This window comes from Chanodichthys erythropterus, chromosome 12, assembly GCF_024489055.1.
Source record: "Chanodichthys erythropterus isolate Z2021 chromosome 12, ASM2448905v1, whole genome shotgun sequence".
NCBI classification, from domain to species: Eukaryota; Metazoa; Chordata; class Actinopteri; order Cypriniformes; family Xenocyprididae; genus Chanodichthys; species Chanodichthys erythropterus.
In genome coordinates, this window is record NC_090232.1 from 41,055,355 (window position 1) to 41,079,598 (window position 24,244).

At 35.4% G+C, this 24,244-nt stretch overlaps 1 protein-coding gene across 1 annotated transcript in view; it reads left to right on the forward strand.

Moving 5' to 3' along the window:
- Nucleotides 1-1,161: 1,161 nt before the first annotated feature.
- slkb (STE20-like kinase b) overlaps nucleotides 1,162-24,244 on the forward strand; it is a 28,416-nt gene continuing 5,333 nt past the window's right edge. The window contains exons 1-12 of the mRNA XM_067403981.1: nucleotides 1,162-2,004; nucleotides 5,550-5,714; nucleotides 9,512-9,560; nucleotides 12,239-12,388; nucleotides 14,804-14,876; nucleotides 14,961-15,155; nucleotides 16,680-16,761; nucleotides 18,316-18,447; nucleotides 18,751-19,437; nucleotides 21,050-21,180; nucleotides 22,664-22,787; nucleotides 23,486-23,665. Of these exons, the coding sequence (XP_067260082.1) occupies nucleotides 1,855-2,004; nucleotides 5,550-5,714; nucleotides 9,512-9,560; nucleotides 12,239-12,388; nucleotides 14,804-14,876; nucleotides 14,961-15,155; nucleotides 16,680-16,761; nucleotides 18,316-18,447; nucleotides 18,751-19,437; nucleotides 21,050-21,180; nucleotides 22,664-22,787; nucleotides 23,486-23,665 (2,118 nt within the window). The 5' untranslated portion in view covers nucleotides 1,162-1,854. The remainder of the gene's footprint in view (nucleotides 2,005-5,549; nucleotides 5,715-9,511; nucleotides 9,561-12,238; nucleotides 12,389-14,803; nucleotides 14,877-14,960; nucleotides 15,156-16,679; nucleotides 16,762-18,315; nucleotides 18,448-18,750; nucleotides 19,438-21,049; nucleotides 21,181-22,663; nucleotides 22,788-23,485; nucleotides 23,666-24,244) is intronic.

The following is a 24,244-nucleotide window of genomic DNA, read 5'->3' on the forward strand; positions in this document are numbered from 1 at the left end:
AAAAATTAAAATTTCAATACAACAAAGTAAAAATGGCATCTATAGGGCATCCTGTGCTTTATGTTTTACCTGCCATAAGTTTGTTTCTTGTATGAAGACACATTTATTTAGTGAAGTTGCTTCTTCATAAGAAACACAAACATTTCGATGGATATTGAGAGCTATACATTCCAATAGAGCATCTCTAAATTGTCTTGTTAAATACCAAATCTTATGCTGACTTACTAAACGCAAGTTTTCTCAAAAATGTATAAAATTAAACCGCAACGAGGTTGTCATGGCAACTGGGATACTACGGCTGCACGCCACTGAAAATGCGTCTCGTGCAACAATCAAAAACACTTTTTTTCAAGAACATAAGGCATAACATATCCTGTATTTTAGCATTTTAATATTTACAGATAATACTTGCAACATGCACTAAAAGTAGTATGTTTTGCATTGACACCAATTTTAGACTGGCACATAAAATCATTCACACGTTTAAAGTTAACGTACAGTATATGAACCTCGCATTGATAAAACCTGTAAATAGATTCTGCTTTCAATAAAGACAGTGCAGAAGACAACGTATTGGTTGTGTAAGTTGTGTTACCTCTTGTAGTGGTTCTGGCAAATGAAAACGAGTTGAGTTAAGTTAAATCTCAACACGTTAAAGCTCTTTACCCTGAGGGATAAACAGCCACACTGACCAATCACGACACAGCATCAAACTGTCGGTCAAGATAACAGAGAGGCGACAGCCAATCAGAACACTAGATCTACCTCCGTTTGCGTCCGTTGCCTTGACTACAAGTTGTGAACGCTCACGTTGAGTAGTTTTTAAGTTGATATTAAGCAATGAAGCGGAGCTAGGCAAATAGATATTTTATTTTCGAATTAAAATGTATTGCGGTAAAATATAAATATGATGTTTCAAATGGTTGACGGAAAAAAAAAACATATATAACTAAATATTCATATTTAGATTTTTTTTTGCGTTTTTATTCTGTAAATTGTGTTCAAAATTATAAACTCGGCATATAACGTGAATATTTTAATAACATGTATTTTGCAGAGTAATTTAACGCTTTGAAATCAGTGTTTACATCCACGACGGCAGGCGACAGTAAAGCGCAGGCGCGTGTGACCGAACCCCAGCGAAGAATCGTGAACGCGCACAGCGACAACAATCCGCTAGATTAGAGGAGCCGCGCGCATCGCGCACACGCAGGAGGTGCATAGTTTCTCCTAACAAAAACTATTGTGCCTTTTCATGCTTTTGGAGCAGTTTCGTTTTTAATCCAGGACCGGAGGATGTACGATCTGTAGTATCGGATGTATTAACATTTTGTCAGCCTCTTGTCAGACTTTATTTAAAGAGAAAGAGAAAGAACTAACGTTAGATGTTTTTACGGATCAGATCCATGAAACTCCGAAGAACAACAACCTCATGACTTACCCTGAAAGACCCAGACGCCGGATTTATTCAACTCAAGATCGCCTTCACACTATTGCACACCGTAGATTTTAATGCTTTATTTTAATTGTGTAAATATGATTCACTTGACGTCCGATTTCAGAGTCAAGAATAGCTAGAGTCAAGAATCAGTTTTTCTTTGTCTGGGCATTATTGCATTGACATGATGATCTCTATAGGACTGCTGGTTTAACACATCAGGTTCTCCAGTTATACCGTGCAAAGACAAACATGTCAACACTCAGACTATTTCCTTGTTAGACAAGAGATTGAACAGTCTTTAATTGCAATGGGAATGCAATAACCATTGCATTGTTTTACGCCTATTTAGACATTTATTGAAAGAAATCCTTCTTTGTCAACCAATCAGATAGAGGCGCGTGTGAGATCTGACTATGTCATTCTTTAATTTCCGAAAAATCTTTAAATTGGGCGCAGAGAAGAAGAAAAAACAATATGATCACGTGCACAGGGACACAAATCCGGAGGAAATATGGGAGATTGTTGGAGAACTGGGGGATGGAGCCTTTGGAAAGGTGTTCAAGGTAAAATAAATCCATTGAAATTGTTTAATCTTATCTTGCTGCAAAAGTTTATACATGTTTTTTTTTTTTTTTTTTTTTTGTACCCTAGTACTTTTCTTGTGAGTAGAATACAGGGTTATTCTACTGTATAATGCACTTATAATGGAATGACTCTATTGAGATCTATCTGTCTGTCTGTCTGTCTTTATATATCTGTCTGTCTCTCTCTGTATATATATCTGTCTGTCTGTATATATCTGTCTGTCTGTATATATGTCTGTCTGTCTGTATATATGTCTGTCTGTCTGTATATATCTGTCTTTCTGTATATATCTGTCTGTCTGTATATATCTGTCTGTCTGTGTGTGTCTGTGTATAGACAGACAGACAGATATTTACAGACCAACAGATAGACAGATATATACAGACAGACAGACAGACAGACAGACATAGACAGACCAACAGATAGACAGACAGATATATACAGACAGACAGACAGACAGACATATACAGACAGACAGACAGATATATACAGACAGACAGACATATATACAGACAGACAGACATATATACAGACAGACATATATACAGACAGACAGACCGACATATAGACAGACAGACAGACAGACAGATATATATACAGACAGACAGACAGACAGATATATATATATATATCTGTCTGTCTGTCTGTCTGTATATATATCTGTCTGTCTGTCTGTATATATGTCTGTCTGTCTGTCTGTATATATGTCTGTCTGTCTGTATATATCTGTCTGTCTGTCTGTCTGTCTGTATATATCTGTCTGTCTGTCTGTATATATCTGTCTGTCTATCTGTTGGTCTGTCTATGTCTGTCTGTCTCTGTTTGTATATATCTGTCTGTCTGTCTGTACATGTCTGTCTGTCTGTATATATCTGTCTGTCTGTCTTTCTGTACATGTCTGTCTGTCTCTGTCTGTATATATCTGTCTGTCTGTCTGTATATATCTGTCTGTCTGTATATATCTGTCTGTCTGTCTATCTGTTGGTTTGTCTATCTATCTATCTATCTATCTATCTATCTATCTATCTATCTATCTATCTATCTATCTATCTATCTATCTATCTATCTATCTATCTATCTGTCTGTCTGTCTGTCTGTCTGTCTGTCTGTCTGTCTGTCTGTTTCTGTATATATCTGTTGGTCTGTCTATCTATCTGTGTGTCTGTCTGTCTGTACATGTCTGTCTGTCTGTATATATCTGTCTGTCTATCTGTTGGTTTGTCTATCTATCTATCTGTCTGTCTGTCTATGTATGTCTGTCTGTCTGTCTGTCTATGTCTGTCTGTCTGTATATATCTGTCTGTCTGTCTGTATATATCTGTTGGTCTGTCTATCTGTTGGTTTGTCTATCTATCCGTCTGTCTGTCTGTCTGTCTGTCTATCTGTTGGTCTGTCTGTCTGTCTGTCTATCTGTTGGTATGTCTGTCTGTCTGTCCATCTGTATTTCTGTCTGTTGGTCTGTTTATCTGTTGTTCTGTCTTGTCTGTTGGACTGTCTGTCTGTCTATCTGTGTGTCTGTCTATCTGTGTGTCTGTCTATCTGTGTGTCTGTCTATCTGTGTGTGTGTTTGTCTATCTGTTGGTCTGTATATCTGTCTGTTGGTCTGTCTGTATTTCTTTCTGTCTGTCGTTCTGTCTGTCTGTCGTTCTGTCTGTCTGTGTGTCTGTCTGTCTGTCTGTCGGTTGTTCTATCTGTCTGTGTGTTCTATCTTGTACATACACACATTAAAGGTGCAGTGTGTAAATTTAATTGGCATCTAGTGGTGAGGTTGCGAACTGCAACCAACGGCAGCTCACCCCTCCTTTTCGAAGCAAAATAGAGAAGCTACGGTGGCCGTCTGGCCGACAAGTCAAAGATGTCATCGTCTGAGACAGTAGAGAGTATGTTAGCCAGTCAAGCAATGAGATTTCTTCTTACTTCTAACAACGAACTGCCTCTGCTTCTAATAAACCAGACGTCTATTACTACTACTTCTTTGTGCGTATTCAACGTAGTGACGATGCAAGCTGCCTCTAAAAACATGTACGATTTAGAAGAAGAACAACATAGTGATGAAACATGCTCTGTATAGCAGTTTGTCCGTTTAGGGCTGCTGTAGAAACATGCTGGCGCGAAATGATGACTTGACATGGAGGGGGGACCCTCAGTGTATGTAAACAGAAACGGCTCATTCTGGAGGTAGTAAATACATAATGGTTCATTATGTAAAGTTTTTATACACCACTCAAAACATATTGCATTTCTGTCAATAGATCCTCCCAAATTTTACACATCGCACCTTTAAAATGCAAAAAGGTTCTGAATTCTTTGAGATTTATGATATCACCACCTCTGTGACATCATCAAGCACACACCCGTGTCATTGTCATTCACATGACCTCAGCCTGTAGTTCCCAGTCTGCTTGATTGTTTCTCTTCTTTTCTCTATTATAAGGCTTAATGTTGCTTAGTTTGTTAGTGGGATAGGGTGATTTGGAGATTAAGCTTAAGGCCATTTCCTCTAGTCTATACAGTCAAAACAGTGTTGGTAGAACTTTCTCATGGTCTCATCAAGTGTAATGGTTTGTAAATGGTCTAATGATCTGTTGAATTGAGGTTCTGGGGTTTTCAGGACATTGGTTTTTGTTGATTTTCATCACAGTGTGGCTTGTTCTGTTGGGAGCTACTATGAGCACTGAACAGAACCGCAAAAATAATGACTGTTTTCAAGCACGTTTCCTGTGGCTGTAGTAATTTTAGTACTCTAGGCTGTCTAGCTTTTATAAACAATATTTGCTTAAATTAGAAACACTTTTTATAATTACATAAAATTGAAAATTATAAATTCTGTTGTTGTGTTGTTGTATTCATTATTATTTGTAATAATTTTATTTCCTCATTTAAATCAAAGCTTTTTGATGCCAAAAGTTTGAATTATAACATGTCAAATACAAATGGAAGTGCATCACACTTGCAGTAAAAATTGCAATAAAACCACTGCAGAATGTATTATTTCAAAACATCCTGCAATAAACCAGCAGTCTTTGACCTGGTTAATTTTTCACTACTGAATCACACTGGAGTCTAAACACCGTAATTACCAGCCATTTACAAAAGCCGTATAGGGTGGAATTGTTCTGTGACCTTCATTGCTCTGCACTGCAGAAAGACTCATTAGTATGAATGACACTGAATGTGATTTCTGTTGAATGCTGGACTGGATCACGCTGACTGCAAGAGTCTAATTAATACTTTTTACCTCTATTTACTGGCTGTTAAAAGAGATCAGCCATAGTCTGAACATGTATTAATGTATGTCACTCCTCAAACATTCATGTCAGATTCATACAGGTAGTTTGACATCAGAAGGTGTAAAATAAAGAATAACCCATTTTTTTATATATATAACTTTATTCTTATCACTAACTAAGTGTTTTGCTTTGTTGAAAGCATGCACACCATAAAATTGTTTAGTTAGACTAATTTTATTTAGAGGGCTATGTATAAACGCTGTTTTTCTTGAACATTAATTTCCTTTTTTCAGGCTCAGAACAAGCAGACAGGCATTTTTGCTGCTGCAAAAGTGATTGACACCAAAACTGAAGATGAGCTGGAGGACTACATGGTGGAGATCGACATCTTGGCATCATGTGATCATCACAATATCGTCAAGCTGCTTGATGCATTTTACTATGAGAGCAAACTGTGGGTGAGTGGATTTAGTTTATTTTTCGTGGTTTTATAATCCATTTTGCACAGATTTCATTCATACTCTTTTCCACAGCATAAGTTGGAATATGACTTAAAAATAACATCATGGTGACTATACCCCTTGTTTTATGCAAGAAAAAAAAGGAGACAACACTGCTTACTTAGTTTTTATTTTCCTTGTTGACTCAAACCATTTCCTTCCTGCGCAGTGGAAGTTTAAAACAAGGTTAAGGTGGACTCCGCTTCCAGGTCCAGCTTCACTTCATTAGAAACTTATGAGAGGTTCAAATCCAAGAGGCTTTATGAAATTCTATACATGTAACAATACATGTACTTTTTATATTTCACATTAAATTTTGAAATAATTGTATTTTTATATTTAAAGAAATTTTGAAATTACAGTAATGTAAATAAATTTTTTTTACTGCATATAAAAATATACTTTTTACTGTATTACTATAAATGCTGTAATACAGTGATTTTATTTAAAATGTAAGTAATCATGAATTTATGGCTGTAGAAAAATACTACTGTAATGTACAGTATGTATACACTTCCATTCAAAACTTTGAGGTTGATAAGTTTTTTTTTTTTTTTTTATTATTTCTTATGCCAATCATCACTATTTTTTCATAAAAAATACAGTAATAGAAAGTTCAAAAGAACAGCATTTATTTGAAAAAGAAACCTTTTGTGACGTTATAAATGTCTTAACTGTCACTTTTGATCAATTTAATGCATCCTTGCTTAATAAAATTTTTACTTAAACTGCCATTAAAATATTTTTCTATTGCTTAATTGTCAATGTCATACTGCAATACAATGGTTGTCAAATTGAGCCCATTTTAAGTGAAATTATTATTATTTTTTTCCTAGCTTGATTTTAGAGTGAATATGACCTGGACATGTTCTTCAAAGGTTTTGTGAGATTTACCATAAAAGGAAGACTTAGATTCACTTCACATCAGAATAATGTTGTATTCATTCATTGCATACTGAACAATGTGTACTGGAAGAGGTGTGCATGTTTTTACTCCGATCCTGCTGTACACCAGGAAATGAACTGATATCGGCCTCACCCATTTCCTTATGAAGATGTAGGAGGGCTTTGATTTGGCTGTGATTCAGGGAATGTTATTCATCAGCCATTTGCAGCTTAAGCTGGACAAATAACACATTGGTATCAATAATGCCATTCAGTAGTCTGTGTGAAGTAGTTTCCTCTTCATATATTGGTAGAAAAGCTTAACTTCAATTTCAGATGCCACTTCCAAATACTTTGCAGTATGCTTTGCATTCAGAAATGTTTAAAGTTTGTCCAAATAATAACTGAAGCTTCTATATGTGGTATATATGAGCATTAATCATGCATGTTGTTATCCAGACCGTGGGATCAATGGAAATAAACAGAATCCTACATTTTAGAGTTGGAAAGGAAGCCTCATCTTGTGCGTTGAGTATGGCCATTGTAGTTCTCGGTCTGAATGACAGCACTGTGTGGGCTATTGTGTTATCGTAGCCACCGGTCAAAAGCAACATCTCACCCACAGTAGAACGGCATTCAAAAGCATGAATAACAGTGACTGTTCTCAGTGCTGCATCTCTGTGTACACAATAGTGTAGGGTTTAGACCCGTTCCCACCAAGGGGCGATAACAGTATAGTTCTAAAAATCATTCTAAATATAAAAGAATAGCAGAGTTCGCTCAATAATGGCACAGAGGAACAATATCATTGGAATCACTTTCAGCATGGTTTTTTTCTGATGAGTGATAAAAACATTGACAGCCAATCAAAGTCCATTCTGCTTTAATGAGCTCAAGCTTTTAAAGCGGCAGATGACAACTACAGGGCGTGCTTATAATAAACATAACGATATCGTCCGCTGGTGTGGATGCTAATCGCTATACTTATCTTTATAGTTGGCTTTCTTGCTGTGAACGGGCCTTAACATCATTTCTTTTCTGAAGCCATTGGCACTTTTATCCAAATAATTTAGCTCATTTTGAGTCTAATCATAAACTGAGAAAAGAGAGCGAGCAAACCATGCTTATTCTGAGTTTTTAGACTGATTCAGACCATGATTCAAGCCAGCGATTTGTGTGATTCATTAAAAAGGATTGCGCTGAACTTTTATATGTATTTTAAATCATTTTAAAGGCTGTTGTTTGCTCAGGTCTATTTTTATTACCATAGACAAAATATCCGATTATTTGGTTAATCGTCAAAATAATCAACCGATTACTCGATTATCGAAATAATCATTAGTGACAGCCCTAGAACAAACCATGCTTAGTTTTTCAGACTGATTCAGAACATGATTTACGCCGATGATTCCTGTGATTCATTAAAAAAGAACTGCACTTATTGAGTGAACTTTGTGCTGTCACTGAGGACATCATAATCTGTGAAAGTTTTTTGTTGAGAATTTGTCAATACATTACTGTTCAAAAGGGTTTTAACGTTTTTGAAAGAGTCTCTTCTGTTCACTAAAGCTGCATATATTTGATCAAAAATACAGTAAATCTGTAATGTTGTAAAATATTATTATAATTTCAAATAACAGTTTTAGATTTAAATATATTATAAAATGGAATTTACTCCTGTGATGACAAAGCTGAATTTTCAGCATCATTACTCCAGTCTTCAGTGTCACATGATCTTTCAGAAATCATTCTAATATGCTGATTTGATGCTCAAGAAATATTCCTTATTATTGTCGATACTAAAAACAGTTGCTTAATATGTTTGTGGAAACTGTGATGTATTTTTTCAGGATTCTTTGATGACTAAAAAGTTCAAATGAACAGTGTTTATTTGAAATGGAAATCTTTTGTATTATAAATGTTTTTACTGTCGATTTTGATCAATGCATCTTTGCTGAATAGAAGTATTAATATCTTTAAAGCAAAAATAAACCTTACTGACCCCAAACTTTTAAATAGTTGTGTAATATATTACAGCACCTCTTTGTTCTTTCAAGTTCTTTCACCTAAAATATAATATAATATTTGTGTGATTCAGGAAACACTGTTCTTGTTCAGTATTGACTATGTAAACAGTCTCTACCAATACCTGTCCTCCCTCTCCAAATGACTAACCCCAGCCGTGACCCCTCCATCCGCCTGGTGTTCACGGAAACTCTAATCCTATTAGGACAGAAAGGACTCAATTCTGGCACTGTGCTAATGTGTAGAAAGCCTTCATCCTTCCTCGTGCTCACGCAGGCCTCTCTTGCGCGATCCTCTTATGTCATTGAGGAGCAAGAAAAGCCTTCAAGACTCAGTAGCTTCATTGATCATTCATGGCCGTGCAATGCAGTGCTGTTGACTAATAATGGTCCTGCGAAGTGAATTGTTTTGTAAAGTCAATAATGTGGGCAGCATGTCCTGGTTTGGTTGTTGTTGTACTGTAAATCTAGATTGTTCCATCAATGTGATTCTTCTGTGTTTGTGGAGTTCTGCACTAAACTGAATGAGTGTTCTAGATTTTTTTTTTTTTTTTGAGTGAGTTAAAAGAAGAATGGCTTTCTGAATGAGTGCAGTTAGTCTGTTTTTTTTAAAGCAGTGCCTGCTGGTTCATGTAGGTGTGTTCATGACAATAGGATAAACAGATTCGTCTACTACAGAAACATAATGCTGTCATTGTGCCCAGCTGAACATTGAGAAATAAAGACAGCACGCCAATCTCAGTCAGTCTGTCTTGTGCAATGAAATATGGTTGCTTTTGTAAAACAGTGTGATTGTGTTCTTGGAAAGTACACCCGGTTTTATGTTCACCATGTTTCTGTGTGCAGATCCTGATAGAGTTCTGTGGCGGCGGGGCCGTCGATGCAGTTATGCTCGGTGAGTTCACACAAAGCATTTGACATGCAAGGCTGCATTAGGAAAAGGTCACTTACAACGGCCAGTTCCTTTCCATTACTCAACAACACATTTCATTCTCAAAGGCAAAGATGAACTTTAACTGTTTTGATTATTCTTACTGGCAATCAGTTCTGTTCACATTATGAGCAACAATATATAGATTTATTCCATGTCTCTTAAACAAGGTGTTTTGTAGCATTATTATACTTGTTGAGTCTTTATTTACACACTAGTGTTCAAAAGTTTAGGGTCAGTAAGAATTTTTTTTAAAGAAATGAATATTTTTTTCAGCAAGGATGCATTAAATTCATCAAAATTGACACTAAAGACATTTATAATGTTACAAAAGATTTTTATTTCAAATAAATGTTGTTATTTTGAACTTTCTATTCATCAAAGATTCCTGAAAAAATGTATCACGATTTCAACTTTCCACAAAAATATGAAGCAGCACAATTGTTTTAAACATTGATAATAATAAGAAATGTTTTTTGAGCAGCAAATCATCATATTAAGGATCATGTGACTGGAGTAATGATGCAGAAAATTGATCAGAGGAATAAATTACATCTTAACACTTACTCTAATAGAAAAGTTATTTTAAATTGTAATAATATTTCACAATAAATTATTTCACAATAATTTATTAAATAAATGCAGCCTTGAAAAACACCAAACCACTGAATGGTAATGTAAGCCATAATTTGAAAACTACATTTAAAAACTACAGAAAATATAATAGTCCTTAATATGTTCATTTTATTAAGTAATGGTAGGCCACATTGAGAGAAATGTATTTTGTGTAGAAAAATTGCAGAGTTTGAAGTTATCATCATCTAAAGTGCATAATATGGAACAATCCCTGTGCGTAAGGGTCAAGGCCGGAAAACCATACTAGATGCCCGTGATCTTCGGGCCCTTAGACGGCACTGCATCACATACAGGAATGCTACTGTAATGGAAATCAGAACATGGGCTCAGGAATACTTCCAGAAAACTTTGTCGGTGAACACAATCCACCGTGCCATTCGCCGTTGCCGGCTAAAACTCTATAGGTCAAAAAAGAAGCCATATCTAAACATGATCCAGAAGCACAGGCGTTTTCTCTGGGCCAAGGCTCATTTAAAATGGACTGTGGCAAAGTGGAAAACTGTTCTGTGGTCAAACGAATCAAAATTTGAAGTTCTTTTTGGAAAACTGGGACGCCACGTCATCCGGACTAAAGAGGACAAGGACAACCCAAGTTTTTATCAGCGCTCAGTTCAGAAGCCTGCATCTCTGATGGTATGGGGTTGCATGAGTGCGTGTGGCATGGGCAGCTTACACATCTGGAAAGGCACCATCAATGCTGAAAGGTATATCCAAGTTCTAGAACAACATATGCTCCCATCCAGACATTGTCTCTTTCAGGGAAGACCTTGCATTTTCTAACATGACAATGCCAGACCACATACTGCATCAATTACAACATCATGGCTGCGTAGAAGAAGGATCCGGGTACTGAAATGACCAGCCTGCAGTCCAGATCTTTCACCCACAGAAAACATTTGGCGCATCATAAAGAGGAAGATGCGACAAAGAAGACCTAAGACAGTTGAGCAACTAGAAGCCTGTATTAGACAAGAATGGGACAACATTCCTATTCCTAAACTTGAGTAATGTGTCTCCTCAGTCCCCAGACATTTGCAGACTGTTATAAAAGGAAGAGGGGATGCCACACAGTGGTATGTTGTATTCTGAATAAAATATTGAAAAATTTGAAACTTCCACATCATTGTATTCTGTTTTTATTCACAATTTGTAGTGTCCCAACTTTTTTGGAATGGAGTTTGTGTGTGTGTGTGTGTGTGTGTGTGTGTGTGTGTGTGTGTGTGTGTGTGTGTGTGTGTGTGTGTGTGTGTGTGTGTGTGTGTGTGTGTGTGTGTGTGTGTGTGTGTGTGTGTGTGTGTGTGTGTGTGTGTGTGTGTGTGTGTGTGTGTGTGTATGTATATATATATATATATATATAATAAAATAAAATAAAATGTAATTTTTTTTCTATTATATTTTCTCACCAGCAGATATTTTCAGTACAAGCAAGGAAGCTTTTCTCATTTAAGTTGCAATATAGGAAAGTTTTGGCCACTATATATAATTACTCACAACAAATACATGTTTAATCCAGATATTGCATAGTAATTCCTGAGGCAGTTCACTTCATGTGATTGCTTCTCACTCCATTTTTAGCGCAGGCAGGAAAGTGTGACAGCAGGGCTTAACGTAGGGTCACACAACCAGTCAGTAATTATTTAAGTTTCACAAACCTCCAAAATTTGCTTCATTTCGACTGAAACTAACTTGAAAACTTGTAGTTCAAACTTGTAGAGTCACATGTTGATTCAGTAGTGACTTTGACTGATTCAGTGAGTTTATTCAGTCTATGGCTCATCAGACTGATTCGAACTGGTAACTTTTGAGTCTTTTTTTTTTTTTTCATGTGAGAAATTAGTTTGAGAATCAACAACTAATTTTACACAACTCAACTCAGATGTTAGAAAACAGGAGATATTATTGTAATAGGTAATATTAGCTGGTTATCTATAAATTATTGTTCATACTGTATGATCTATAAATGAGTGTTTGTGTATGTAAGCTTTTCCCTGTTCATATTTGTGTAGAGTTGGAAAGGCCTCTGACGGAGCCGCAGATCAGGGTGGTTTGTAAACAGACTCTGGATGCTCTGCTGTATCTGCATGACAACAAGGTCATCCACAGAGACCTGAAGGCTGGAAACATCCTGCTCACACTAGATGGAGACGTCAAACTGGGTGAGTGGGTGTGTGAGAGGGTTAGAGGCTTTTTATGACCTTTTTTAAGACCTGCTTAAATAAAATGAATACCATATGGATAGGACAGTGTTGAGCAATGTGTATGGTAACATCCTAAATTGTAAAATGACTGTAAAAACAATGATTGAAACAACTTTGCAGTTCAAATAGTATGTTTTGACCAAAAAAAAAAAGTTTAATAAAATGATAAACCGCACATTTTAAAAAAAAAAAAAGAAAGAAAAGAAAAAGAAAAAAGGATGAGGCAAATTTATAAATGAAAAGAATGTATGCTGCAAAACGATAAACAAACAAATAAATAAAAACAGCAGATGGGCTGAATAAAAATGCAGACTCACTCTCTGACACTATATAGTGCTTATGGAACAGCAGAAATATAGCGGTTACCCCGGAAGCCCTTGTATACAAAGCAGCTTAATAGAACAGGGCAACAAGTTAGCAGGTATGATATAAACAGCAGAAGGTAAACATTATCATAACTCATTAAGAGTAGATCATAAACAATCACTTGGTGTAAATGTGCAGCATTCATTCGGTGTGAATTGCTTTGAAACTGCGAGCCTGTAGAACGCACAACAGCGACACTTTTTTAAGACTTTTCAGTTACACTTTATTTTAAGGTTCCTTGTTACAGTGTAGCTATAGACCTTATGCACCAGAAAAACAATCTTTAGAATTTTGTCATTGAACTTCCATTTTTGCGGTAGCTCTGTATATTTCTATGGCATCGCTGTGGAAGAGTAATTTGCTCGTAAAGTGGGTGTACTTATGGTAGAGTTAACAAAAGTTATCATGAGCATTGTAATGTTTGAAGCGGATATCATAATAAATGAACATAATGCTTTGGTTTAACTAGATTTTGAGCATGTAAAATTTCTTCAAAAACCGCAACGGTCGTGATATGATGTCACGCTCTGCTGTGTCTTTTTTTATAAACATGAATAACAGGTCAGATGCATTTACATGCTTATGAATGGAAGTCAACGAAACGAAAAGTGTAGTGTGTCCACTCCTTTATTTTACAAATAAGCAGTTCATTCATAAATCCATCAGATATTATCTTCATGCTGTGGGAATACAAACCAGACAAAAACACAAGGAGCGCAGCACTGAAAAGGGGCGGGGCTACATAAGGTCTATACCAGGGGTGCAAAAAAAGGGTTCCTGGAGGACCAAATCCCTGCAGAGTTTAGATTCAATCCTAATTAAATGCACCTGATCCAGCTAATTAAGTCCTTCAAGCTTATTTGAAAACTAGGGCTGTGTCCAAAATGGCCCCTTATGCCCTTAAATGGGGTACTATTTTCGGGAACAGCCATTTGGAGTGGTGTCTGAAACCATAGTGAATGTTATTGAGTGCGCTCATTCAATCCTACAGTGCACCGTAATAACGAGTGTACAACCAATGTACACTCAACGGCTAGAGAATACCCATAATGCACTGTGAGAGTCGTGCGCTGAATGAATTACTGCATCTGACCAGATGGCGGCGCCCACAGCTGAATCATCCATCCATCCGATGTTTGCCAAACCGCTGGCTACAGTGTAATATAATGCAGTATAAATTCCTTTTGAATTGGTTATTAAATTGATTAATTAAGGTTTATACATGGCAGAGTTCAATATAAATATTTTCATTACTTCTGGAGCTGCCAGTTTCCTAAGCATCAAATGATCATTAAACAGCAAGCACAAACTATGCAAAAGCGGCATCCTATCGGTGCACTCAGTGTCCGAATTAATTCATTTTTATTTGCTCCTTTAAGTGAACTATATTAGTGGAGTAATGTTGGCAATAGTGAATGAGGGTATTGGGGGAACGATTTCGGACTCAGCCTACATGTATGTGTGTTGGAACTAAACTCTGCAGGGCTGTGGCCCTCCAGGAACTGAGTTTTGCACCCCTGTTCTAAACGTTTAAGTACTGAATAATATTAAGACTTTTTAAGGACTCATGGGGACTGTATGTGCAGCTAGTTAATCAGGGCATGTGTAATCTTAAACTTTAATATCAGAGTAACAGTGGAGTGTTTTTAGTTTTTGTTGCTCATCAGATGCATATAACCCAGTGCAGCAGGAGATTTCAGATGCCCTGTCTGATGAGCAGTTTCACAGTTACGTAATAGCATGGTAAAGAGAAACAGAAAGATACAGAGAGGAGCTGAGAAGGGTCATTTACATGTCAGACTAAACCGCAGCTTGTATAAACATTACGTCATTGACCAGATGTAAATTATTCTGTGATGCTGGTGTTTAAAACTATATGGACACTGAATGTCATTGCATTAGATCACAAAATATCAAAGCAAGTGGCATTTATTATGAAGAAAGATGGCACAAGCAATCTTTTCATGCAGAACATTTCCCAAAAAGAACATTTTCTGTATCTTTCAGCGGACTTTGGAGTGTCTGCCAAGAACACAAAGACGATCCAGCGAAGAGACTCTTTCATTGGAACCCCTTACTGGCAAGTTAGAGTTTCATAAAATGAAACCACTTGTACTTGCACACATTGGCATTGCTGACACATTGATATCACTCTTTCATTCAGGATGGCTCCAGAGGTTGTTATGTGCGAGACGTCTAAGGACAGGCCGTATGACTATAAGGCTGATATTTGGTCTCTAGGAGTCACTCTGATCGAGCTGGCCCAGATCGAACCGCCCAACCATGAGATGAACCCAATGAGAGTTCTGCTAAAGATCGCCAAAGCTGACCCTCCTACTCTCCAGCAGCCCTCAAAATGGTACAAAACAATGTGATTTGTGCATGTATATACACCACCATTCAAAAGGTTTAGATTGGTACGATTTTTAAATGTTTTTTTGTTTTTGTTTTAGTCTCTTCTGCTCACCAATGCTGTATTTATTTGATCAAAAGTACAGTAAAATACAGTAATATTGTGAAATTTAAAATAACTGTTTTCTATTTAAATATATTTTAAAGTGTAATTTATTCCTGTGATCAAATCTGAATTTTCAGCATCATTATCCAGTCTTCAGTGTCATATGATCCTTCAGAAATCATTCTAATATGCTGATTTGATGCTTAAGAAACATTTCTGATTATTATCAGTGTTGAAAATAGTTGTGTACATTTTTTTAAGGACATTTGATGAATAGAAAGTTCAAAAGAACAGCATTTATCTGAAATAGAAATATTTTGTAACATTATACACTACCATTCAAAAGTTTTGGGTCAGTAATTTTTTTTTTTTTAATATAATAAATGTTTATTCAGCAATAATTGGTCAAAAAAATATTAAATTGTTCAAAAGTGACAGTAAATACATTTGTACATTTATAATGTTATTTATCTTTCTTTTCATAAAAGAATTCTGAAAAAAAGTTTCAACATTAAAAATAATAAATGTTTTTTGAGCAGCAAAATAATCTAAATGTGAAAATAGGGGAAATGAGCCTCCACAATTGTGCATATAATAAATAAAAAATGCAATAGACCAAAAAACCCTCTAATATTGACTTATAACAGATAGGAAAGAACATCTCCTTTAAAATTATATTAAAAATTAATATTAAATTATTATATATAATTATTATATAACATATATTTATTATAATTAGAATAAATTTAAGGGAATGTTAAATGATGGCAAAAATAATATAAATGTAAAAAGAGTGGAAAGCCTCCACAATTAAATATACAGTAAAAATTAAAAATTCCTATATATATATATATATATATATATATATATATATATATATATATATATATATATATATATATATATATATATATATATATATATATATAATATATATATAATATATATAATATATATATATATATAATATTATTATAATAATAATAATTTATTATTATTATTATTATTACTGTTATTATTATATCTTTTTTTTTTTTTTTTAAAGATAACCGATATGGTATAGATTCATTTTAAAATGTATTTTAAAATTGTATATAATTTAATATTAATTAAAAATATGTGTGTTTAAATGTATTTGTATATACACACTATATATGTACACACTATATATGTACACACTAATATATATATATATATATATATATATATATATATATATATATATATATATATATATATATATATATATATATATATATATATATATATATAATATATATATATCATGGCTTATGCTTAAATACCTGAAATTAGATTTGTAGACAAATATTTATTTACTTACACTATTTTTTGTCACAATATACACCCAAACTTAAATTTGGTTATTTTAGAGTTTTAATGATCTTTCTCTTCATCCATCTGCAGGTCTCCAGAGTTCAACGACTTCCTGAAACATGCACTGGATAAGAACGTGGACAACAGGTGGAGCACAGCACAACTTCTTCAGGTGAATTGACTTTTCCCACCTTTATTTCAACACTTTATAATCTAAGTCCATATCCACTCAAACCTGACCTAACCTGAGCCAGTATTGCAGCAGCCCCTCTGTGTAAAAGGCCCATTTGCCGTCATCCTGCTGCTTGGCCACCTGCTGTTCCAGGTGCTTTTCTTGCCCCATGAATCAGCAGCTGTTCATTTATTTGTCTGTGTCAGGCACTTTCTGCACTGGCCTTCATCCTTACGAATTGACGTCAGCAAAGGAGATTTTGTTTCCGAGGCTTTAAGTAGGCCAGCCTAGCACTGACTGCGCACATATGCACACACTCATTCACAAGTGCTAATCGCTTCAGAAGCAACATGGGGTTGAAAATACAGAACTCGAGTTTTCCTCCAATTAAGTTGATAATATCAAAGAAGCTGCACATTCTCAGACCAGCTATAGACTGTCTGCAGCAGGTGTCAAAGCCACAAAAGGTAAGAACTGGAGACTGGGATCTTAATGGGACATTGATTTTGATGTGCTCGTTTTCCTCTTGTCTGTCAAACAGTTGGGTTGCAGTAATTCCTGTTTACAAATGCAATAAATCTTAAAGATCCTAAATTAGGCTGCTTTTTCTTTAGCTAAATAGTGATGCACAATATACCAGACAGTACCATATCAGTTATCAGTCAATATTGGAGTTTTATTATTATTTTATTGGAAATTTTATTTCAACTTATTTTTACATTTAAGATTTTGCATTCATTTAACGCTCACCTAAAGTTAATCTTTGAAAACTAATAATTTAATTGCAATTATTTTTCATTTATTTTACTAAGTCATCTGTACTCTCACAGGCTTAAAAATGTTGATTTATGTATTTTATGTAAAATATATATATGATATATTTATAATAAAATATATTTGTGTAAATATGGTGTTATAGTTATTTACTTTTTACACTGTTTTCTTCATTCCTTCAAATATTTGTTTTCTCATTGTTTTATTTTATTCTGCACACTTGACCGAATTTGTTTCTCAAGATATTTGAAAACACTCATAATTTAATAATACTGTTAAATTTAATCTTTAGCAAATCTCAAATTTATATCCGTTATATAATGTAATGTTATTTCACTGGTGGCATTTACATTGTTTGATATCAATTTTTATTTTTTATATTAAATTTATTCAGAAAATACTTGCAGTTTTAATACAATTTTAATATCAACCACGTATTGATTAGTGGCCATAACAAAAAATAATTATCGGCTTATTGGTATTGGCCAGAATTTTAATATTCCTAATTCAAAATATATTAGGGGGAGGGACATTAACATAACTCAGACACTTAATTTTTATATATATATATATATATATATATAATATATATATATATATATATATATATATATATATATATATATATATATATATATATATATATATATATATAAAATTCCAAGAATTTATCTGGAACAGAGTAATCTGACTGCTTTTTATGGATGTTAATAGTATCTTAATAATATTTGCATGTGAATATGTATATTTTAGTAATGGTAGTTTGCCTTATCTGTGCAGCACCCGTTTGTGAGTAGTGTAACTGACAACCGACCCCTGCGGGAGCTCATCGCTGAGGCCAAGGCAGAGGTCACAGAGGAAATAGAGGAGATGAAGGAAGAAGAGGAGGAAGAAGATCATGAAGGAAACCTGGTAAGAGATTATAAGGACTGCCAACAAATTTAGAAAATTTTTCAGAGAAAGATTAATCCTACAAAGTCTAGATGAATGTTGGCCAGTAGAATGTCCTGAGGTACATTTGGAATTCATTGTATAGCTGCATGTTTAAAAGGCCGATTGCTTAATTCTAAGCATAAAAGAATTACCTCAAGTTACGTGAAAAAGTTAAATGATTTGGCTTTGTTCTGATTCCTAACAAGACTTATGAGCAACAGAAGTAGTGATGCTTGCATTTTTGCTGCACAACCACTAACTAGTTTAAAAATCTTCCCTCAGCTTCCTGGACACAAGCGTGCACCATCTGACGCTAGCATCGGAAGCTCGGAAGACGAGAAGCTTCCGCAGTCACCATCCACCTTGGAGTCTGTTCCTGAAAAGATTGAGGAAGTCGCTACACCCAAACTACCAGATGATAATCTTATAGCTGGAATAAGGAAGGAAGAAGAACCTCTGAAGGTGGACGAGAACCACATCCAGGATGTAACAGTACCTGGATCCAAGGAGCAAGCCGTGGAAGTATCTCAAGAACCTAAAGATGAAGAAAAGGCTGTAGAACCAGAGATTGATCTTCCTGCTGAAACAATAGTACAAACGGTGGAGCAACCGGTCAAACCTGATGAAGACAAACTGGAGGAGGAAAAGGAGGTGGTGGGCAATGGCGAGGTCATAAAGGAAGTGCCTGCTTCAGACATTGCTTCAGCAGAGACTCCAACAGAGCCCACTAAACAAGCTGAGCCTGATGAGCCCAGCCCATCATCACCAGTGAAAGAAGTAGAGAAGGTTGAGGAAAAGGAAAAACCTGCAATGGTGGAGGAACAAAGCCCAGTGAAGCCCAGGTATGTGAAGAAGAAAGACTCGGACTCTGGAATAAGTTCTACAACTGACAACAGCAGCATAGACCTGAACTTATCCATCTCCAGCTTTATCAGCAAGTCCAAGGAGCCAGGAACCATCTCTCAACAGGTGAGAAATTTTATGATATTTTATTGTGTAGTGATTAGTGAGTATGAAGTAGAGTCAGTACAGTCTCTGATTCAACATTCAACAGCCCCCTAGTATAAAATGTTGTTAAACCTGCTTTTGATTCTTTTCTTTTTTTTAATCGGTTCAATGAATCAATTCAAAACTCCAAGTCACTTGTTCCCAGAGTTTCAGTGTGGCATTTTAACTTTTTTTTTTTTTTTTTTTTTTTAAATATTGCCATTGAAATATATTTAAAAAACATAGTGAATTAATAATTTATCATTAATTCTTAATTAATTGCCTATATTTTATTTATTTGTTTATTTGTTTTATTTTATTTGTTTTTACTGTGTTTAAGTTCTAACGTTTAAGCATTTTAAACATTTTCTATAGGCTAAAAATAAATGTGTTGTGAATTATTCATTCAGTGAAAATTTGCACGCCTTTATTCATTTATGTATGTATTTTCATTATGTAGTTGAAGTTCTAACATTTAAACATTTTGAATCATTCGGCTACAGTGGCTGTTTGGACTAATTGATTGTTTTTACTGAAGAACCAATTAATGAAGTCCATTTAAAGGTGCAATATGTAATATTTTCTGTCCGCTAGAGGTCGCTAGAAGCGTATTCAAAACAAAAGCGTAGCTTAACGGCGCCTGGTTTGAGCGCTGAACCATGGGACATGTTGTCTCCACCTCAACGGCCGGTGGAAAATAATAGGGATAGAACTCAGACAGAAATCATGTTCATGGATGCGATTATTAACGTTACTGTAGTATGAAGCAGAGCAGGACCGAGTGTTGTGCGAGCAGCGGAACTTTTATTATGCCACAGTCCGCTTCTGCTTTTCCAGTTGAGTATGAGGTAACGCAGCTCTGTTTATCATATTAGATACATTTGATTGTGTTGAAAATGATGTTATAACGTTACTCTGTGCGTTCGCTCGGCGGCTGCTGTGAGACAATGTTACACACTGCAGTAAGATAGATTGATTTTAGATGATCATATTAAAAGCTGGATGTATTGTATGATGGAGAAAATTCTGTATTACTGTTACTAAAAATAAAGCTGCATCTGATTATGCTATGTTAGCTACTTCACAAAATAGTGTTTTTCTCTGAGGCATGGTAAAGCATGGTACTCGCAAAAAATCAAGAAAATTAGATTTAAACAATAAGACTAAAAGTGTTGAGCTACATAACAATAATTAGTTTTCTGACTATAAATATATCAAAACAGTTGTTCCCTTGTCTATTAAAACATGTAAATATTAAAGCGTCTTTGGTTTTTCCATGGTTTCTACAAAATAATATGGGGTATGACGCAATTGACAGGCGACTCCTCACACATCCCGGAGCCTTGGTTAAAATTGCAATTTTCTCACGATTTACAAATAGTTGGAAAGATTTAGGATATTGTAAGTATTCAAGTGAACAAAACTATATAACACTGGCCTAGTGGATATTTTACTGCAAAATTCTTACATACTGCACCTTTAAGCCACAAAGTATCATACATATTGTGCTATAATATTCAATATCATCAAAAGACTGAAAAATATCAGAAATATTTTTTTTATTCAGTATTTCCAAACCTGTTAATTGTTCTAGGACAACAAGAGGAAGAAAAAAACTCTGAAAAAGACTCGCAAGTTCATTGTGGATGGTGTGGAAGTCAGCGTGACGACATCAAAGATCATCACAGACAATGACACCAAAAGCGAGGAGATGAGATTCCTCCGGTGAGCCATCAGCTGTTTAACTGCTCTGAGACACTTTGCATGTTTGTCTCATGTTTGCATCATATTTGCACTCATTGGTAAAACTTTAGTTCTGCCTGTTTCATGTTGTGGCAGAAATTTTCTAGTAAAAGCTTCTGCCTTCTCTCGTTCTTATAGCAACATCACCTGTTTTTGTAAATGCACACAGACTGCTAGTGGGTTCAGGTGTCCAATCATCTTTCATAGCTGGGTGATATAAAAGAGGTGTTGGGCTGTTTTTAAACCACAAAGCGACAGAAAGTTTCCTGTGCAGGGTTTATTAGTATGCCATATTCCAACACCAGATGTACTAAAGGGAAAACAAGCTGAGTGATACTTCCTGTTTCTGCCTGGGAGAGTTTCCTGTTAGACTGGATAGTGCCATTTCCAGAAAAGCTCAGCAGTTTTCAACCTTAAACATTTTTTTTTTGTACTATTTTTAGGATTTTTTGGTTATCCTAAAATTATTGTCATTATAAAAAAGAATGGGAGTAAAAACATTAAAATACAGTCATAGTCTTTAAAGACAATGTATAAAAAACAATCCTTTTTACCTGCTTAATGCATGATCCTTGTGCAGGATTCCAGTTTATACTTAAAAATGTCAGAAGTAAAATGGGTTGTGAATGCTGTTTAATGTTGACTTTGGATTAGGTAATAAAACACCTTTTTTACTCAGTGATGTTTCTAAATTGGCATTTGCTGGTGGATTTATGGATTAAATGGTAAAAGCTAAAAATGATCCTGTTAGTGTCCCAGTTGTGTCCCATTCTTTTTCCCCATCACATACTTTTGTAATCATCCGCCACCAAATTAGGCATCATTTGATCACTCAAAATTCATCCTCTGAAAACCTTTTTGAAATTGGACAGCTCTACTGTGTAGTTGGTGCTTTAAATCCTTTTTAGCAGGCTCAAATTTTGTGATATTAACTTCAAATTTGGACCAACTTGATTAGACATATGGATAACTGAAACTTTGAGCAAATTCATTTTATTTAAATGAAACCAATCTTAGGTCTGTTTTCTAAAGCATTCATGAATTACAGTCATTTAAAACGATGGGTTACCCAAATATAAAAATTCTATCATTTATTCATCCTCAAGTTGATCCAAACCTGTATGAGTTTCTTTCTTCTGCTGAACACAAAAGAAGATATTTTGAACAATATGGGTAACCAAACAGTTGATGGACCCCATTGACTTCCATAGCATGAAAAAAAAAAAAGGAATGGAAGTCGCCCATCAACTGTTTGGTTATTGTCATTCTTCAAAATATCTTCTTTTGTGTTCAGCAGAAGAAATAAACTCATACAAGTTTGGAACAACGTCAGGGTGAGAAAATGACAGAATTTTCATTTTTGAGTGAACTATCTCTTTAAGTTCAAAAAGGTTGAACAGGTTGAACACCGTAGGTGGGTCTGTTGTTAGATCAGTGTAAAATGAGTGTTAAATGTGTGTTTCAGGCGTCAGGAGCTGAGGGAACTGAGACTTCTGCAGAAAGAGGAGCAGAGAGCCCAAACTCAGCTCAGCAACAAACTCCAGCAGCAGAGAGAGCAGATCTACAGACGCTTCGAACAGGAAGTCACGGTGAGCCAGAACAAACAAAGACATTAAGATAGGAATCGCTGTTTCATTGATGGGACTGGATCACATCAAGGATCCAACATCAATCAAATCAAAGATACAGAAGGAAAGTGCCTGCTTCCGTACTGAAATAGTTCCTGTTTTCCAGGGTAAAATAAATACAATCTGACTATTCACTGGGATCTTCTTTGAAATGGCACCTTGAAACCACATAATCAACCTGCCAAGATACTTGGCTGATGTGATTATTATTTCTAAAACGTGTTTTTTGTAAAATTTATAGACTTTATAGGTGCTTAAACAATGATTGCACTACCAAGACTAGTGGAGATAGCAATCCCAGAAACACTGGCAGGAATCTGACTGAATTACATCACATGCTCAACAGCTTCATTATTTTTGGACTGTGTAATCCGTGTCTGACTATTAAGGGGAGGTCAGTATTTTAAGCCACCTAGGATTGTGCCAGTTAACCTGCTCAACAATCATTTTTCCTGTTCATTATTTTTATTCTAGCTAATAAATCTGGCTGTCATCAGGCAAAGATCTCCAGATTCTTGTTTTTTTTCTGCTTGTCAAATAAATTTTGGAGTTTATTATACATATTTGTTATGCATGTCTATTTCTGTATTTTAAATGGCTCCATAGAGGTGATTCTTGTAGATCTGCTTTATGATTTGTTTGCTTTCTTGTCTCACTAGAGTAAGAAGCGTCAGTATGATACGGAGGTGGAGAATATGGAACGGCAGCAGAAACAGACCATCGAGCGTCTGGAGCAGGAACACACTGAGCGTCTCCGAGATGAAGCCAAACGCATAAAAGCTGAGCAGGACAAAGAGCTCTCCAAGTTTCAGAACACGCTCAAGAACCGCAAGAAAGAGGTATGGGAGAGTTTAGGATCTTTTCCTCCCTGCTTTCCAGAAGCATTCTGTTGATTTTAAACCACTGCCCTGGCATGTTTGTTGACTGTACGCTGTGAAACATTAAAGGTGCCATCAAACGTTTTTTACAAGATGTAATATAAGTCTAAGGTGTCCCCTGAATGTGTCTGTGAAGTTTCAGCACAAAATACCCCATAGATTTTTTTTAATACATTTTTTTAACTGGCATAATTAGAAATGCGCCAGTTCAGGCTGCTTCCCCTTTAATTACTCGCGCTCTCCGCCCCCTCCTGAGCTCTTGACTCTATCATTGCATAAACAAAGTTCACACAGCTAATATAACCCTCAAAATGGATCTTTACAAAGTGTTCATCATGCAACATGTCTAATCACGCAAGTATGGTATTTATTTGGATGTTTACATTTGATTCTGAATGAGTTTGATGGTGCTCCTTGGCTAAAGCTAACATTACACACTGCTGGAGAGATTTATAAAGAATGAAGTTGTGTTTATGAATTATACAGACTGCAAGTGTTTAAAAATGAAAATAGCGAGGGCTCTTGTCTCAGTGAATACAG